Genomic DNA, 19,207 nt, shown 5'->3' with positions numbered 1-19,207 from the left:
CACTGCTTTCAATGCATATTCATTGGGGAAATCCTGAAAACCCGACTGGATTGCGGCCCTCAAGGAGGGACTTTGAGATCCCTGGACTAACACTAGATAGCAACTCAGTGTCTTCAGTGTAGTGGGGGGGGTTTTCCCCCACCCCCCTCAAAAATAAAAAATTGTTGGGTCTCGGCGCACCATTGTCCTGCATGCATATGATGGGTCACCTTCCTTCACTGTGCACATTCATTGTGGACATTCTGCAAACTAGACTAGCTTGTTCCAAGGACTGAGAACCTCTGGCCTAGTGCATTAAAATAATGAACACCAGGAAGGACAGAGAGGGTTAAAGTTTTATCCGGGAAGGACTGGGAGCAAAAAACAAACGCAGAATGTCAACAGTGATTCTGGCAACTGTTGACTATCAAGTTATAGTCAAAATAGAAATTTGTGAGATATATGTCTTCTTTATTTAAACAAAGTTCTAAGCCCAGTCGCCAACATTCCAAAGGGGTGCTGAAAAGTTCTCAGCCCAACCAAGAAGGGAGTGACGTGGAGCCATGAAACTTACAAGTTATTCCACATCTTCGCCCCTAAGTTCAACACACTTGGCACATCATGTCTGAAGTTTCTGTAACCGTTCCAAAAAAATACTCTGAGGTCTGGTCGCTGAAATACTGCTCCACTGTTGCAATCACCCAAACATTGTAGCCCTTTCAAACTCTTTTTAAGGTTTGGAAACAGAAAATAGTCAGGTAGAGCACGATCTGGGGAGTAGGGGGGATGGTCTTTGCACTGAAACACCAACTGCGTCAAAACATCCATCATTTTGCCAGCCTTGTGAGCAGGTGCATTGTCTTGCAGAAAGAAAACTCCTTCCCGCAGCTTCCCTCTCCTTCTTTCTTTCAATGCTTCCTTTTAACGACACATCAAGGTACAGTTTTATTCTGCATTACTTATTTGGCCTCTTGGAAGATAGTCACTCATTACACCTTCTTGATCCAAAAACACTGTGGCCATGACATTTCCTGCTGACTTTTGGGTCTTGAATCTCCTTGGCCTTGGAAAACCTGAGTGCCACCATTGCATGGAATGTAGTTTTGTTTCAGGATCATAGTGGTGTAATCATGTTTCATCAACAATAACTAGTCATTCCAAAAGGTTGGCACCAGCTCGCTGAAAATACTGCAACATCAACTTGGAAGTGTCCACTCTACATCATTTCTCATCAGCATTCAAACATTTGGGCACCCACTTGGCTGACAGCTTCTGCATGCCCTGCTGCTCTTGGATTTTACACCCAACGCCTTCCCTGGACATCTGTAGTGTCTCAACAATTGTTTTAGCAGATATTCGCCGATTTGCCAAAATCAGGTCATGGACATGGACAACAATTTCAGGAGATGACACCGTTTAATGCTTCCCAGCCCTTGCTGCATCTTTGGTCTCGAAATCTCCATGCTTCACTATGGAGAATGATGGGCATTTGTCACTCAGTGTTTGCATCATACATTCATAGATTTCCTTTGGAGTTTTCATCTGCAGGAACAGGAACTTCATGACGGCTCGGAGTGAAAATTCCATACTTTTCGTCGACGTAGTTGAATCAATGATCTGAAACAATATCAAAATATAGCGTTAAGATTCTGCGAATTTCACTTTGCAAAATAAACTAACTCTCTTTTCAGCTACAGTGGCAAAATAATGCTCAGGAATTTAGGAGAACTTTTCAGCACACCCTCGTATGCATTTTCCTGGTGTCCCTTTAAAATTAACCCTGCTGTGCCTCATCAGCTGATGCAAGAGGTTTTCCTTTGATCGGATGACTCATCACAGCTGGCAGAGGTCTGCTTTGCTTGCCTAAATCAACTGCTAACCCATATGTAGGGTCATAAAATTCCCATGGCTACTTGGGTGTACCTTCTGCAGGTAATCTGAGAGCTTTCCTGGAATATGTTGTGGACTCTCAGCTGTACTGATAGCAGACTGTGGTCATGTGGGCTGATAGGAGGCCAGAGGATATTCCTGTAACACCATAGATTATATGCCTGTTTATCAACCTGCTGAAGGAGTGCCTTTACCTGGCCAGAAGACATATGAGGAGAGACTAGAAGTCCTGAATATGTATACCCTAGACTAGAGGAAAGCAGGGACAGGGGAGATATGATTGACGTTCAAATGCTTCACTGATATTAACGTAGAACATAATCTATTCCAGAGAAAGGAAAATGGTAAAAACCAGAGGGCATAATATAAGGTTGAGGGGTGGTAGATTCAAGAGTAATGTTAGGAAATTCTTCTTTACGGAGAGGGTGGTTGAGGCGTGGAATGCACTCCCGAGGGAGGTGGTGGAGAAGAAAATGGTGACTAGAGTTCAAACAAGTGTGGGATGAACACAGAGGATCTCGAATCGGAAAATAATGGGTATACATTGAAGGCACTAAGGCCAGTACTGGGCAGGCTTGCACGGTCTGTGTCTTGTATATGGACATTCAGTTGAGGACGGGCTAGGGAGGGTTTTGATGGTTAAGATGGGCTGGAGTGAGCTTTGATGGAGACTCCAATAGATGGAACCTAAGCTCTGGGTTTCTGGCCCAGAAATATCTAAAAGAAAGGACCATTTAAACTAAATTAATTGATGGAGCATGTATGGTTGAGCAGACTGGATGGACCACTTGGGTCTTTATCTGCTGTCATTTACTATGTAAGATGTTCTGATTCTGAACACATCTCTACTCATCCTGAATTACCTACTAGCTAGTCTGGTTTTCAGGATATCCATAATGAATATGCATGAGATTTGCTGGCAGTAGATGCAGGGCTTGCGAATCTATTTGATACGTTTCTGTTGTGGATATCCTGATTGGCCCAGAAGTTCATAACAGTCAAAATGACCGGTCAAATGCCACCACGGAGCAAACGGTCCGCCAAGAAAGACTTGCACCAAGGATAAGATGAAAACAAACAAATTGAATTCCAGATTCACTGTGTATCTATATACCACTTATGGCCTAAGTGGTTTGCATTAAAGTACTCAAGTATTTTTCCCTATCTGTCCTGGTGGGCTCCCATTCTATCTAATGTACCTGGGACAATGGAGGATTAAGTGACTTCCCCAGGGTCACAAGGAGGAGCGTGGGATTTGAACCCACAACCTCAGGGTACTGAAGGTGTAGCTCTAACCACTGTGACACACCAATATAATAATTTTTTTTGTATCCACTTTGAGGACAGACCATTCAGATATGATATTGGTTTTAGGACATAGTCAGATTGCCATGGTCCCATCAGATTGCATGACCTTTGCTGAAGGCTCAGGTTGCTGAAAATACGATACTGTGTCGGTTCTCTTCTTTGCTTTCATGCTGTGGTTTACAATAAATTTGGAATTCACCTTGTTGGCGTTCCTCATATTCTTGGCGCAAGTCTTGTCATCTTGCCCCACTCTTCTTGGCTGGTTAGGGAGTTCTCTAGAAAGGGTTTCAGAAACTCAGTTTTAGCTATTGCCTGATACCGGAGATGCCAATTTACCAATTCCAGGAGGGATATTCTTGACCAATCTCAGATTTTTGATAATCCTCATCATAGTGCATTATGGGACCTGCAACTGAAAACGCCATACTGCTTTGAGATTCAAAATCTGGACTGGCCACAAAGTATCCCTTCAAGAAGTGGACATCTTGACAACCCTGCAGTACTTTAACAAAATAAATCTATGTGAGGAATTATAAACTCAACAGAGATACTGTCTTGGAATAAAGTGAGAGTGTGGCCAACAATGCCCTGTTTGAATGAGGTGAAAAGTGCTTGCCCATCACATCTGGCAACCCCCAACCCTGTCCTGGAGGACCACCAGGCCAGTCGGGTTTTCAGGACAGCTCTAATGAATATGCATGGAGCAGATTTGCATGCATGGCACCTCCATTATATGTAGATCTCTCTCATGCATATTCATTAGGGTAGCCTGAAAACCTGACTGGCCTAATGGTCCTCCAGGACAGGGTTGGGGACCACTGCACTAGCATATTAAACCCTTCATTCAGGGTGCTTGAGCCCCCACCACCCTGGGTTAGGGTTACCATATGGCTCCAGAAAAAGGAGGATGGATTTGGACATCCGGGTTTTCCTTCCATGGAAAGCCATGGAAGTAAGGAGGACAAATTGAGGCATCTGGATTCTACTTCCATGGCTTTCCATGGAAGGAAAACACGGATGTCTTAATCTGTCCTCCTTTTTCGGGAGCCATATGGTAACCCTAACCAGAGCAGTGGGTGCTTGAGCACCCTGAATACTCGCCAAGCTCTATCCCTGTGTTAAAGGAGGATTAGCTTGTGTTGAGCTTAATTACCCCCCTTTTGAAAAGTTGAGCCAGGCAGCTGGGGTCTTCTTCTAGAGTGGTTTGCATTGGAGCACGGTTCTCGGCCCATTCCTTTGGATACACCCAGCCAGTCTGCATTTTAAGATATCCACACAGTCTGTACCGTGAGACTTGCATAAAATGGAGGCAGTGCATGCAAATTTATCTCATGAATAGTCATTGTGTCTCCTAAAAACCTGACTGGCTGGGTGTACCTTGAGGACTTGGTTGAGAACCCCTATCTTAGATCCATGCACTGAAGGCTTAGCCCAAGGCTTCCTAATACAAGCCTAATGGAAAATGCCTGTGTGCTAATGCACTGCACAAATTCTTTGCAAAAAAAGGACCTGCACAAAACTTGTACACTAACCCAGGGAGAACACATCACGCGGTTCTGTGCTAAGGGCACCTAGTGCGGCTCTTCCAGCAACCCTCCAAGTCCGTCTTTTATTTTACTTATGCTCTTTATGGAAGTTATGAAATAAGCTATGGGTACTGGTATGCTGGCAATAAAAAGCAGCCATTAAATTCACACAGACTCTGCTGCATTGTGTGCAACCTTTAAATGAGATGTCTCTGCAGCTGGGCAGAAGAGCTATTGCCTCCTTACCACTGATTTTATTGTGCTGTGCACGGATGTCTAAATGCAACGCTTTGGGCAGGGTGACCATGCTGTGCGATCACAAACCGTGCACTCATGCCACCTTTGCCCTGGGGCTTCTCTTGGGAGTAGAGGCTGAGAAAGACCAACATCTAGTTCTATGGACAGAAGCTCGGTACTGGATTGAGCCTTAGGGTAGTGGTCCCCAACCCTGTCCTGGAGGACCACTAGCCAGTCGGGATTTTGGGATAACCCTAATGAATATGCATGGGGCAGATCTGCATTCCTATCATCTTCATTACATGCATATTCATTAGGCCTATCCTGCAAACCTGACTGGCTGGTGGTCTTCCAGGCCAGGGTTGGGGACCACTGCCTTGGGGCTGCCCCAAGGGTCCCTGGTGTGCAAAACCCTGTTTATAATAAGTCACTGAATAAAGGTGCCCATGCCCACTAAACAGGCAGTCTCACTCCACTATAAGCATCCCCAGCTTGTGTGTGTATAATTAAACGAACTCTGACACAGCAGAAAAAACCCACCCTATTATCCTGGGAAGTGCTTCCCTGTCTGAGGAGGTGAAACCAGCCTGCTTTGAACCTCAAAGGATACTATTTTACTATGATTAGTGTCTACAGGTAGCATTCCCGATGTCTGTGTGCTTTTACGTCCCTGCTGGTTTATGAATGGGGCAAAGCTAAGACTGTGATGCCGGAAGAGCTGTTGGCCGCTCCCTGCTCTGGCATCGCCACCCCCTTGCTTGGGCACATGGTATGATCCGTAGTGCAGCCTGGCAGTGCAGAGCGGTGACAGGCTCAGACTCTAGGTCCGGGCTGCCTCGCATTGGTGCTGATTTCTTGTTCTCTTTCTGTGCAAACAGGGCCAGATCGAGGTGGAGAGCGACACGGTTTTCAGACTGTCTGCCCTGCTTCTCCAGGTAAAAGATCCTCGTTATAATGCTGCTTCCTGAACCTCCTGGCAATGGGGCTGGGTGTCCCTAGAACTTTGTTTTGCATTTTGGGGGGTTGCAAGAAAATGGCAGGGTATTCCACCCCCCACCCCCCCCACACACACACACACATCTGAGTCTTCTGCCTTTGCATTCCTTCAGCAATCTTAAAAGCATTTTAAATGAATTATGTCCGGGAGAGAGAATCTGATTTAATCCGAGAGAGAAATGCGCAGCCTGGGGTTTTTTTTTATAACTTTTGCAAAATGTTCCCCAGGCAGATTAATTCAGAATCCTGGTACGATTCTGGTGTCAGGACGAAATAGCGTTTTGTTGGAGAAGGAGAAATAGTTCAGCACTTTTAGTGGCAAATCGGGGAATTAAAGACAGTATTACACTGGCTAATGTTGTATATCAAGGTGCTCTGTGGGAGTGTGTGGTGCAGTGGTTAGAGCCACAGCCTCAGTACCCTGAGGTTGTGGGTTCAAATCCTGCACTGCTCCTTTTGAACCTGGGCAAATCACTTAGTCCCCATTGCCCCAGGTACATTAGATAGAGTGGGAGCCCACCGGGACAGTTGTGGGGGGAAAAATGCGGAATATAAATTAATTAAATTCTCATTTTCAAAATCTTATTAAAAGATATGGGAAGGTGGGGTGGATGAGGACGCTTTAGTTACCTCAACTTTAATTTAACATGAAAGCACATACTAGGCAAACTAAAATCTTGGAAAAAAGAGCAGACTTTTAACTGCAGGCGACTGAGACCCTCACTAGGGTGGGAGGAGGTCATAGATATTCTCAAGGTATAGATGACATAGGTGGTTGTATTTAAGCTGCCTTCAACATGCCTTGTTTGCAGTTAGAACTGATAGCCGATTGAGTGTATTATTTGTATACAATCATTTCACCGTACACAGTGCATGAACCACAGTGTGGTTTTTGATCTTCTGGTATTTTTCGATTGTAGGAAGCTAAAGGAGACTTCAGGAGGTAAGTACTCTTGCTTCCTTTTCCACTGCTGATGCATAAACGGTTCAGATTTAATAAAATGCATGGTACGCTTTCAAATGGCCATGGAGTTTTGGTGTGAAAGCCAGAGAGAAACTGCTGTGGGGGAAACCTGCCGTGGCTTGGTTTCTAGACATGATTGATTGATTGATATTGTGGATGGGATTAAGGAAAAGCTTTCTTACAGTTCAAACCGATTTTAAATGACTGCTCTTTGCTTGTGCATATCGTATATAGAAGGCGTGGTGCCCTTTTACTGACATGACGAACAGCCCTGTTGTAATGTATGCCCCTAGAAAGATAAAGTTTGTCAGCTGTTTGCTGGAGAGCTGAATGCGCTGCTTTCTTTGCAGCTGGCTCAAAGGGGTCCTCGCCCCTGCGTGCACTTGACCCACCAGTACTCTTGCAAGACTTTGCTGGCTTGAGCTGCCCAGCACTGCACAATGGCTGTACTGTTTACCCTTGAGATTGCTTTCTACCTGTTCAGAGAAAGAGTAGCGTGTAGGAAAAGCCTTCAATTTGGAGCAGCTCGCTGCGCACGTACAAATCGGAAAGGTTGACTTTGGAGCTATTAATGTTTTACTGCTGACTGACCTCTGCCTGGGAAGGGGGATTCAGACTTCATGCAAGCAGAAGTCGAGCAGAGTAAGGGGGGAATATGTCCCTGTCCCTGTGGATAACTGCGAAAAACCATCCCATGTCGTTCTTCAGTGTCTATCGCAACCTCAGTCCTTCTACACCAGCATTCTTCAATGCAAGGCTTGAGGGTCAGTGGCTGGGCCCATTCATACTCTGATTCTTCCCTCTCTCCTTAAAGAATGACACGGGGATGGTTTCCGGTGGTTAATTGCGAGGATGGGGACCAATTCTGTCCCCATGTCATTCTGTCGAGTCCATTATTTGTTAATAGCACAAACATTTTGATGGTAACAGCTGTTGCGTGCCATGTAGAGATTTGGCAGCCATCAAATTGGATTAGACAGGTTTGAGACCATAAGGCCAAATTTATTTTTTTTCCCCCCTCCCCTAAAGATTCCTTCTGATGGAGGGGGAGGCCTTTTTTGATAAATTGGACCTCTAGCTTTAATTTTATGCTCCCTGAATTCAAAGAAGCAGGAATAGAATCAGGGCGTTGAAGCAGCCCTGAGGTTTATTACATTATTACAGTGGATTCTCCTTCACTGTGAAGCTGGGCGCTCGAACAGACTTACTGCTTTCGGGATATGATGGGTTAAACGGTGCTAGGCTCACTTTACGTATAAAAAGTCTAATGAAAGATGTTCAGGGGAAGAAGTAGCCTTCAAGCGTTGGCATTAAAGAGGTTCAGCCTGAAAACGTTTGTGCTGTGCAATTTCTCGTGTCATCTGTGGGAATGTTGGGGGGAGGGGCCCTTTTTTTCATTATGGGAGCAATGTCATTACAGGGCATGCGATAAGCCATGTTATCTTACCAGGACCTCTTGCTATTTTAGCACTAGTCCCATTAACTAATAATAGTGAAATACTACTTCTTAATGGTTAGCGTTCAGTGAATTTGTGCGTGTTAAACATTAAGGCCCTGACAGTGGTGTAGTCAGGGGGGGAGGAGGCAGTCCGCCCCAGGTGCCGTCGTGGTGGGGGTGCCAGCACCCACCCTCCTTTCTGCCCCCCTACCCGCTTCTTTCCATTCTCCCCTCCCCCAACCGTTCCTCTGGCTTTTTGTCGGCGCAAGCAGCGACTCCAGCCTGCTGCTCATGCCAGCGCTGGCTGTCCCTCTGATGTCATTTCCGGGTCCCGTGCCTAGAAAGTGACATCAGAGGGAGAGCCGACACGGGCAGTTCGTGATGCTGTTCTCGCCAGGAAAGCTAAAGAGGTACAGGGGAAGGGGGGGCATTCATGCGGAAGGGGGGGTGGGGAAGGAGTTGGGGGGGGTGAAGAAGAGAGCCTCGCTACACCACTGTGCCCCGATTCTACAAAAGTGCCTGCTATTAGGTGCCTTGATCAGTGCACCTAGTCTATCTTGGTACCTAACTTTTATTTTTTAATTGGTTCAGTCAACACTGTTAATCGAACTGCGCTGTTAAAAAAAAACAATTAAAAACAATTTTTAAAAAATTAATTTTCAGGCAGGCGCTTATAATAATAATAATTTTATTTTTTATATACCGCCATACCCGGAGAGTTCTAGGCGGTTTACATCAATTAAATTAGGATCTACGTTTACAAGCAGATTTACAAACAAATAATCGATTATGTAATAAGTAAAAACCGAAATTGACAGAGGATGGAAGGAGCTTGTTGAAGATAGGGAAGAGAGAAGCTATTAAGAAGGGGGGGGAAGGGGCATCTGCCCCCAAAGTAGGCGTGGCTTAATATACTGGCACCTAACCCCCTCTTCTACGAAACTGCGATAGCAGTTTCTAGCGCGGGGAGCCGCGCTGAATGGCCCGCGCTGCTCCTGACGCTCACCAGGTTCCTATGAACGTCGGGAGCAGCGCGGGCCATTCAGCGCGGCTCCCCGCACTAGAAACTGCTGTCGCAGTTTCGTAGAAGATGGGGGGGTAAGTCTTTGTCACCTACCGGCGTGATTCTATAGATGGTGTTTATAGAATCAAGCCCTAAAAGCCCACAGGTATAGAAAGGCTTTAGAATTTAGCACATACGGCAATAATCACCTTGAAGCGTGCTAAAGGTACATTAAACCCTAACACTGCTTGATGAATGCCACCCCCACCTCCCCCCAAGTGTGTGTGCTCTTTTGGGGGAAAAAAAGGACATTACTCTTTTGGGAAGTGTGTACTATTAATGATCCCCCAAAATCCTTGAAATTTCATGTTTCCCATCGTTTCCTTTTTAAAATGACATGAGGCGACAATGGAAATGTCATTTCAAAAGAATACACGGCCCTCGCGTTTACAGGACTGCAGCTGTGGAAGCTAATTTACATAATAAACAGGATCTCAATACTTTTCCAGTAGAGCAGTGTTTCTCAATCTTTCCGTGGCTGATTACAGCCAAATAAAATTATGTGACACCCGCGCCCCCTCCCCCTCCCCGAGATGCATAATAAGAGTCAACCTCACCAATGATGTCACAATAGCTCGATTGTAAAGGGTAAAGGACTTGATATACTGCTTTTATGTGTGGTTACAATCAAAGTGGTTTACATATTTTAGACAGGTACTTATTTTATACCTGGGGCAATGAAGTGTTAAGTGACTTGACCAGAGTCAAAAGAACTGCAGTATTGTAAACCTAATAGTCTCCTGGTAGAGGTGGTAGAGACAAAGACTGTGTGTCTGGATTCAAGAAAACATGGGACAGGCACTTGGGATCTCTTAGGGAGAGGAGGAGATAGTGGATGCTGCGGATGCAGACTGGATGAGCCATTTGGCCTTTACTTGCCATCATGTTTCTATATTTCTATAACCATAAAGCTCTCTGACATTACAATGCAAGTGTAAAGAGCCTTAGGGCTCCTTTTATCAAGGTGCAGTAGGGGTTTAACGCGTGGAATACCGCGCTAGTCGCTAATGCCTCCATTGAAGAGGCATTAGTTTTTTGGCTTGCCGCGGGGGTTAGTGCGTGATGAAATGTCCGACGCGCTAACCCCGCTAGCGCACCTTGATAAAAGGAGCCCTTAGTCTATAGGAAGAGGAGATGCAAATGTTAAGAGCTTTAGCCAATAGGGAGAGGAGATAGTGGATGCTGTGGATGGGCAGACTGGATGGGCCATTTGGCCTTTATCTGCCATCATGTTACTATGTTTCTATAACTATAAAGCTCTATGACATCACAATGCAAGTGTTTAGAGCCTTAGCCAATAGGGAGAGGAGGGGATAGTGCATGGGCAGACTGGATGGGCCATTTGTCCTTTATCTGCCGTCATGTTACTATGTTTCTATAATAAATACATATAGGGATAATACTAATATTTAATTGTGATGATATATTGAATCACTATAAATACGAACATCACAATATAACCAGTATTGCATAAAATTAAATAAATAGTGTTCAGACCCGCAACCTTCAGTGTTTAAGTGCAATCATATACACAACACCAGCTGCCATTGGACAAAAATAGTATTATGATGGTCTAATGGCCAATCTCCCTCTTGCTTTCACTTCCCTTAAGTTCTCTCATTTTGTACTTTTAGTGTTCTTTTGTAAACCGCATAGAACTTCACGGTACTGCAGTATATAAACTGTTATTATTATTATTATTATTAATGGAAGCTGGTGTTGTGTATATGATTGCCCTTAAACACTATTTATTTATTTAATTTTATGCAATACTGGTTATATTGTGATGTTCGTATTTATACTATGTTTCTATAACCATAAAGCTCTATGACCTCACAAAGCAGGTGTAAAGAGCCTTAGCCAATAGGGAGAGGAGGAGGTAGTGGATGGTCCATGTGAAGAGCTTTCTAATGGCAGTATATCCAATGCCACTAAACTTGAAACATTTAAGATTAGTCTCTCCCTCTACTGCCAAGCTTCCCAAACTGATCTTGGACCCCCTGATCGAGACAAAAGATGTTTCCTAGTCTTCCTGCTCTCTGCTCCATTACACCAGCCATGAAAATCCACTCACCCCTGGCAAGTGGATAAATGGATTTTCCAAACCCTGAAAATTTGCCTGGGGGGGGTCTGAAAGAGATCACCAGTGTTTGGTTACCTTGTTGTTTATGATTCCTTGTCTGGATCATTTGCCATTTTCAATAAAAATATATTAAAAGAAAACACAAAGTTCTGTAGGATTTTGACCCATTCTTCTTAGGAAAAATGTAATATTATTTATATACACACACACACATACAATAAAAGCCTTCATTCTAATATGTGAAACCAGTTCAGTATGTAGTAGTGGACTTCCATGTCCCGTCACCTGGTGCCAGCGGAAAACATTTTACAAAACACATCATCTTCTCTTTGGACGCTGATTAATTCTGTAGCCCTACTGGATTATAGACCTTACTCTCATATATGCTACATCAAGATTTGCTTCTTAAAATATTTTTATACTGTATAATCCTCTAATCAGACTGCCGAGGTAGAGCTTGTGCGATGGAAACAAGTAGTGCTCTCTGAGAGCCAATATATTAGTGGAGAAGGAACTTCCGTGTTCCCTAAATAGCTGACATGTTGGATTTGCAATCTAGCCTGTGGGCTGCAGTGATAACTACTGACAGGGATAACATAACGCAGACATCGTAATGAATTCCTCATAGCCGACAGATGTTTGAGAGACTGGGGTTTATCATTACATGGGTGATAAACACAGTTTGTTTTTAAAAAAAAACAAAAAATCGTACTGATTTGCAGTCGCAGCATAATTTCAAACCCAGTAACAACGGATCTGATTGTAACAAGAAAACAAGCACTTTTTTCTACTCCTCGTCGGAGAAAGGCAGGTTGTGCATTTTGCTTTGGATGGTGTTGGCATAAAGCAGGAAAATGAGTTGACGTTTCTTGGGAGCTCTGTTTTCCATCTGGGAAAGTGATAAAATTCTGTACTTCCCATCCACCTGTGCTTTCAATTTATTTTTATGTTTAATTTGTTTTGTGTAGTGTGTGTGGCCTGGATTGGCCGCCGTGAGAACGGGCTACTGGGCTTTGGTCTGACCCAGTAAGGCTATTCTTATACTTAGAAAGTGTGACTGGATTACCAAACTAGCACACAGATACAAGTATCTGGAGGGTGCATATGTTTGAGCATTTGGTTTGAAAGCAGAGCACTGGAGTGTGTAGGGTCTAAAGAGTCCTTTGTGCTTAACTTGAGACTTTACGCTGCTGCTGGAAGGCGTGAGGACGGTTTAGGAGAATGAAATCTTCAAGCACTATTGAGATGAATTGCAGTGAACAACTAGTGCCCTTGAAAGATAGCACAGCTGCACACTTGAGGAATTCCCTTCCATCCTAGCAGCTGGCAGCCATGTACATTTTTCTGCGGATGAGTACCATGCTGTATTTGGTAAGAAAATCACACTGACGCAGAACAAAAAAGTAGGGCGCTGACTTGGCCGGAACAGGCACATCGAGTGGGAGAAATTCTGCAGGAAGCCGACGTCTACCTTGCATGTTCGCTCTTAGGAATCGTGCCGCGGTGCTGAGGATTCCTGCTCTTTCGTTTCACCCTTATGCCGCTTCCTCTTTCTCTAAGTCATTGCCCTTCCCATGGCCACCCCCACCCCCCTCTTTTGAGTTACGCACCGTGAAATTTGGGTGCACATTGTAATAGAATACCACGTAGCAAAATGTGCGCCCAGTTCCAGGTTGGTGGCAATTAGGGCAGAAATTAGCTCCATAGCCAATTTAATTGGGCACACAGATTTGGGCACCATATATACAAGAATTCTTTAAAAAAAAGTTCCGGCCGCGGAGCAGACGCTCCAGACATCTCACCTTTTTCTTGATTCGGTGGCTTTGAGGCCCGATTTCCCCTTCATGATGCCGAAGAGAAGGGGCAGGAGTGCGGCTGGTGCCTCACAGCGCTCTGACATGCCCTCCCTCGGCAGAATCGATGATCTGTTGCGGCGGATGCAGGGTACAGCGTTGTCCATGTCAGAGAGCAGCCCGTTGGGAGCACCCGGGCAGAGCGAGGCTGGGGTTGTCTCTCCTGGGCTTGAAACCACCTTAAGCCCCGATGTGAGAGCCCCACCTCCGCGACCTCGGTCTACCAGTTCTCCAGGGGTAGAGGAAACCCCGGAGAAGGGGGCGGTCCTTTCCCCTGAGGCAGCAAGACCAGCGTTGGAGACTGTGAAAGCAGTACTCTCTGATCAGGGAGCAGATGCAGAAGAAACCGAGGTAGGACAAGCAGACGGAGGTGGATTCCAGCCAGAATCGGACCAGGACAGCCTTTCTTCTCAGGACGGTGAGCATTTCTACACCCAGCAAAGGTTTCCAATATGGGAGAAACCAGCACAAGTGACTTTAGATTCATTATAGGATCTGATCGCAAATTTTACTAAAACTATCAGTCCCAATTTCCAATATATAGAGGGGAAATTGATTCAACATACTAGAGAGCTGAAAGATTTAACAGCGGATTTGACTGTCTCAAAGGCTTAGATTCAAAAGCTTGATCAAGATATGCTTACAGTTAAATAAGTGCAAGAGTCCCTAATTAAAGATAACATTAATCTCGGGAAGAAATTGGAAACACTTGAAAATAATTCCCGGAATAATAACTTGAGACTTATTAACTTCCCTAGATTAACTAAGGAAATGCTTAGGAAATACCTGACGGAAACATTGCAAGTTTCTGAGGAAACTTTACCACCATTTACTCAAGTGTATTACCTGCCAAATAAAGATGGGGCTCAATTGCAGTCTAAAATATCGATTCAAACATTATTGAATGTTTCTGAAATTTTAGAAACAGCAGTACCTTCTACAATGGTTGTGACATTAGCTCTCGCAATAGATAAAGTATGGTTATTGAGACTTTTCTTCAAAAACAAACAGAAAGAGTTTCTTGGATACGAAATACAAATGTTTCCTGATTTTTCTAGAGAAACTCAAAAGCGTCGCAGAGAATTTTTACTTTTGAAACCTGGAGTCACTTTACTGGGAGTAAGTGTATTATTTGCTACCGTTCAGTCAAATATGTTATTTTTTTTTTTTTTAACCTCATCAGTTAACCGCTTTTCTGGCTTTGTCTCGACTGAATAAAGAGGAGTCAACAATAGCGCAATAGTTTATATAAGCTGTTCATCACATCTCAGTTCTGTCTGTAATTTGTCCTATTATTACAACAGTTTTTCCCTTTTTTTTTCTCGCTTAACGTAATCTTGGATCTCTTTTTTGAGGACTTGAGTTGGATTAGTTGAAAGAATTTTCGTTTATGTTGATTGTGATTCATATTGGTTATAAGTTATATCTTCACTAACCTACTTTCTGTACAAGTGACTACTTGAATGTAAAATTTAAAATGTATAAATAAATAAAAATAAAAAAGTTCCGCACTTTCATATTTTTGTGAGAAATGATTGGGGCAGGAGTAGTGGTAAGAGGGCAAGTCATAGAATGTCACGTGACTAGTCGGTCAGGCTAGCCGGCTCAACCTTGGGAGAGCTGTTGCACTGTGGTGAAGATGGCTGCCAAACTTACAATTTGTACCAAAGAGGAACAACAATCTGTTGTTCGTATTTGGTGGGCAGAAGGTGTTCTGGACGCAGAAATTCATCGCCACATGTGTGCTCAATATGGGGACAAATCTCTCTCTCGTAGAGTTGTCTATGAGTGGATAGAAATGTTTGAAAATCGCCGTACGGATGTTACTGATGCAGAGTGCTCTGGACGTCCAGCGACAACCACTACCACACAGAATGGAGAAAGTGTCAGGAACAAATGTCTAAGCGTTCCTCTGTCAGTTCCTTTGGCACCCACCTGGCACATACTTTATGGAAGTTAAGGCTGTCATGAATTGGAGAATACGCAGATCCAACACTAACATTCAGCAAAAACAGATGAATTACGGTTGATCAGATGGTAAAAAAAAGTTGAATGTCAGTGTTGGATCTACGTAGTCTCTGATTCATGACAGCCTTAACTTCCATAAAGTATGTGCCAGTTGGGTGCCAAAGGAACTGACATTCCCGACACTTGACCTATTATCATAAAGAAGGTGAAAATTTTCTTCAGCAGATAGTCGTCATTGTTGAAACATGGGTTCTCTGATATGAACCAGAAAGCAAGCAGCAGAGTATGAAATGGAAGCATCCATCATCTCCTGTGGTGAAGAAATTTAAGACGCAGCCGTAGACAGGAAAGTTGATGTTGATGGTCTTCTAGGATTCTCAAGTGCCAATTCTTGAAACCCACAAGAAAAGAGGAGCAACTGTCACAAGTGCAACCCATTGTGACATGTTTCAAAGAGAGCTAAAAGAAGAGGAATACTGTCAAAGGGCATCATATTGTTGCACGACAATTCGTGCCCCCGCACTGCAGCCCCCACACATCAGAAACACTCAGAAAATTGTATGAGGAAAGACTAAAAAGGTTAGGGCTCTTCAGTTTGGAAAAGCGATGACTGAGGGAGATATGATTGAAGTCTACAAAATCCTGAGTGGAGCAGAATGGGTACAAGTGGATTGATTTTTCACTCTGTCAAAAATTGCAAAGACTGGGGGACACTCAATGAAGTTACAGGGAAATAATTTTAAAACCAATAGGAGGAAATATTTTTTCACTCAGAGAGAGAATAGTTAAGCTCTGGAACGTGTTGCCAGAGGTTGTGGTAAAAGCGGATAGTGTAGCTGGTTTTAAGAAAGGTTTGAACAAGCTCCTGGAGGAAAAGTCCATAGTCTGTTATTGAGAGAGACATCGGGGAAGCCACTGCTGGCTCTGAATCGGTAGCATGGAATGTTTCTACTCCTTGGGTTTTGGCCATGTACTAGGGACCTGGATTGGCCACCGTGAGAATGGGTTACTGGGCTTGATGGACCATTGGTCTGACCCAATAAGGCTCTTCTTATGTTCTTAAGCCATATGATTTCCACTTTTTTGGATCACTCAAAGAAACTTTAAGGGGTAGAAGATTTTCCTGTGAGAATGACATGGAATTGGCAGTGCATCAGTGGCTGTGCGCTCAACCAAAAACCATTCTTTTCTGATGGCTTTAAGAAGTTAGTCGGACACTGGAAAAAATGTTTTGCAAAAAAGGATGATTATGTGGAAAACTGATGTTTGCTTTTAAGATATTTAATAAATAGTGTTTTAAAAAATCAAAGAGCAGATACCTTTTGAAGATCCCTCGTAGATTCTGTGGAAAATGTAGGTTCAAGTACGTGCTAACGGTTCTTTGCATTTGGATGTCTCTCGTTTTGCTTTGTCTGCAGCTTCCCTTTGCTGTCCCCAAGAAGCTGCCACTCTAGGCCACTACCTAGTCTTTCGTAGTGGTTGGTTCAGCCCTCTATCAAAGATTACCCAAAAGAGGAAGAAAAGCTTAATCTATCTATTAAGTGCTTGACTAGTCACCAAGCCAAGCAAAAACCTTATCTGTGGCCAACTGGAGTTCCTGAAGCCTTTTCTCCACTTTAATTAGAAGACATATTTCAGCACTGTGGATCATAATTTGAACTGCACTGAAGCTTCAGCCTGTGTGAAGGTTCCAGTAACGCGGAATGACTGGGCAGAGACCTTGCATAATTCAAAAGAACAAGACCAACAACCTCACGGTAAATATACAGAGAAGGAGAAGTGGGGAGATGCAATTGTTTAATCATTTATTGAATACAACACACGTGCAAATAATCATCAGTCCAAAAATGTCATTTTTTTGAACCAAAACAATTGTTGGAGTTTATTGTGGCTAAAAAAGGGGGAGGATTGGTACAATAGTATCTCCCACAGTTTAAGTAACCGACTGTTCCTTTGGTTTAATTGTATATATTTTTTCTTCTGTTTTGTTTCTTATCTTTGGATCCTAAATGTTGTGGACTAAATAATGAATGCTAATTTCTTAGATTATTTATGGACCCACATATTTTTGTGGGAGATTTTCTTTTTCTAAATCTGTATTCAAGTAAAGTTTGCTTGATTTTATATTTTGAAAATGTAATAAAAATAAACAAAAACAAAAAAAAAATCATCGGTCCATATGGCATATCCTTTCAGACCCAACATGGTCCATGTTTCGGCTTCAACACTGAAGCCTGTGTCAGGGGCATAGATAACAATCCACTAGATGGCGCTGAAACACTTAGCATCTAAGGAAAAAGTACTGCTAATGAAAATGTATGGCTCAAAGAGACGCGTAGCTGAACGTACCATTCTTCGAGCCATACGTTTTTATTAGCATATTAAAATTCAGTACTTTTTCCCTAGATGTAGTGTTTCAGCGCCATCTAGTGGATTATCTACACCCCTGACGCAGGCTTCAGTGTTGAAGCTGAAACACGGACCGTGTTGGGTCTGAAAGGATATGCAATATGGACTGATGATTAGTTGTACATGTGTTGTATTCAATAAATGATTAAACTCAATTCCATCTCAGGTTGATGTGTACGGTTCCCTCTCCACTTCTCCTTCTCTGTGCCATTCTGTACCTTGAGCGGTCCAGAATGTTTAGAAGACCTATCTAATCGACCTTCATCAAAGAGATCAGCCAGGTAGGCATCTAGGAGGTAATTCTGTCAGTCTGGAGGAAAATTGGTGCCTGCCTTCCAGTATAGAACAATACCGTAACCGAGTTTATGCGCAAGTATGCCGTTAGCCACGTGCATGTGCCTAAGGGGCAATGATACGCCTGTAACTTATAATATTTTAAAAGTTGTGCGCATAAAGGTGAGTCCTGCCCAGAGTTCACCCACCTGTAAATAGGTGCGTATCCAGCATGTGCACAGATGTGCATATATGCAAGTATTCTGAACATTTTATGTGCGTAACTGGTCCATAAATATTAGTCCCCACTGTATAGAATTGCCCCTGGGTTTAAGCCTAGGTGGTTTTCCAAATGACGATGCGTTGTTTTGTTTGGGTTTGTTACTTGTTTTGCAGTGATTTGGAAATGAAGGTTATAAGTTGTAATTAAAATGAAAAACTCTGTAAGGACAGGTGTTTCATCTAGTGTAGGCATAGCTATATCAGATAGCATGCTGGGAGATGTATCTCTGGAGGGTTCAGGAACTCCATTGTATAAGGATGGGCTTGAACAGCAGTTGACCTTGATTTCAAGGACCAGTAATTATATGCATTGTGGAATTAAGTTACATGTTGGCACTTTTCTTGGGTGTGGACTGATGCCATACTGGAACGCTGCTGGTGAGTATACACTGGCAAAAGCAAAGGCCCTTCAAGACTGAGTACCTTCCCCCTCTCCCAACACACACACAAAGAAGGATATTTTTTGTTAGGCTCCATTTTGAGATGCCTTCTTGATTCTAGCTGCATTGTTGGGTCAGATGCTTTCTGTATGTGTGGGCTGTAAGCAATGAGAGAAGCGGTGATATTCCTAATAAGTACTGAGCAGTATTTTCCCCGTGCATTAACTATTTAGAGTCACCACAATATAGAAAAAAACCCAACAAGATGCATGTTTTTGAGAAATGATTTAAAATTGCTTGTCGAGGTTGAAATAAAGGCACAGGTCTCTAGCGGGCTTTATATCCTCTTAATATTTTCATTTATATCATATATGCTGAGTCTTGTGTTGTATACCTCCCAGGGTTTTGAACCAGTCATTCTTTCTAGATACGCTTGCTGCGAGTTCATGACAAGATTATATGATATGATTTTTGTTGTCATGGTGTGATTTCCTCAATATTCTATGCAGTAAGGTTAAAATTTGAGCACACTCAAACCAAATAGTGCAGGTCGGCAGA

The 19,207-nt window shown here is 43.4% G+C and overlaps 1 protein-coding gene across 10 annotated transcripts in view; it reads left to right on the top strand.

Annotated features, from left to right (window-relative positions):
* FRMD4B (FERM domain containing 4B) overlaps positions 1 to 19,207 on the top strand; it is a 451,582-nt gene that overhangs the window by 368,487 nt on the left and 63,888 nt on the right. For all 10 annotated transcript variants that reach the window (XM_033926696.1, XM_033926695.1, XM_033926694.1 and 7 more), the window contains 2 exons: positions 5,819 to 5,875; positions 6,857 to 6,879. In XM_033926696.1, coding sequence (XP_033782587.1) covers positions 5,819 to 5,875; positions 6,857 to 6,879 — 80 coding nt within the window. The remainder of the gene's footprint in view (positions 1 to 5,818; positions 5,876 to 6,856; positions 6,880 to 19,207) is intronic.

The sequence above is a fragment of the Geotrypetes seraphini genome, chromosome 17 (genome assembly GCF_902459505.1).
Source record: "Geotrypetes seraphini chromosome 17, aGeoSer1.1, whole genome shotgun sequence".
Classification (NCBI taxonomy): domain Eukaryota; kingdom Metazoa; phylum Chordata; class Amphibia; order Gymnophiona; family Dermophiidae; genus Geotrypetes; species Geotrypetes seraphini.
This window is presented reverse-complemented; position numbering and strand designations above follow the sequence as displayed.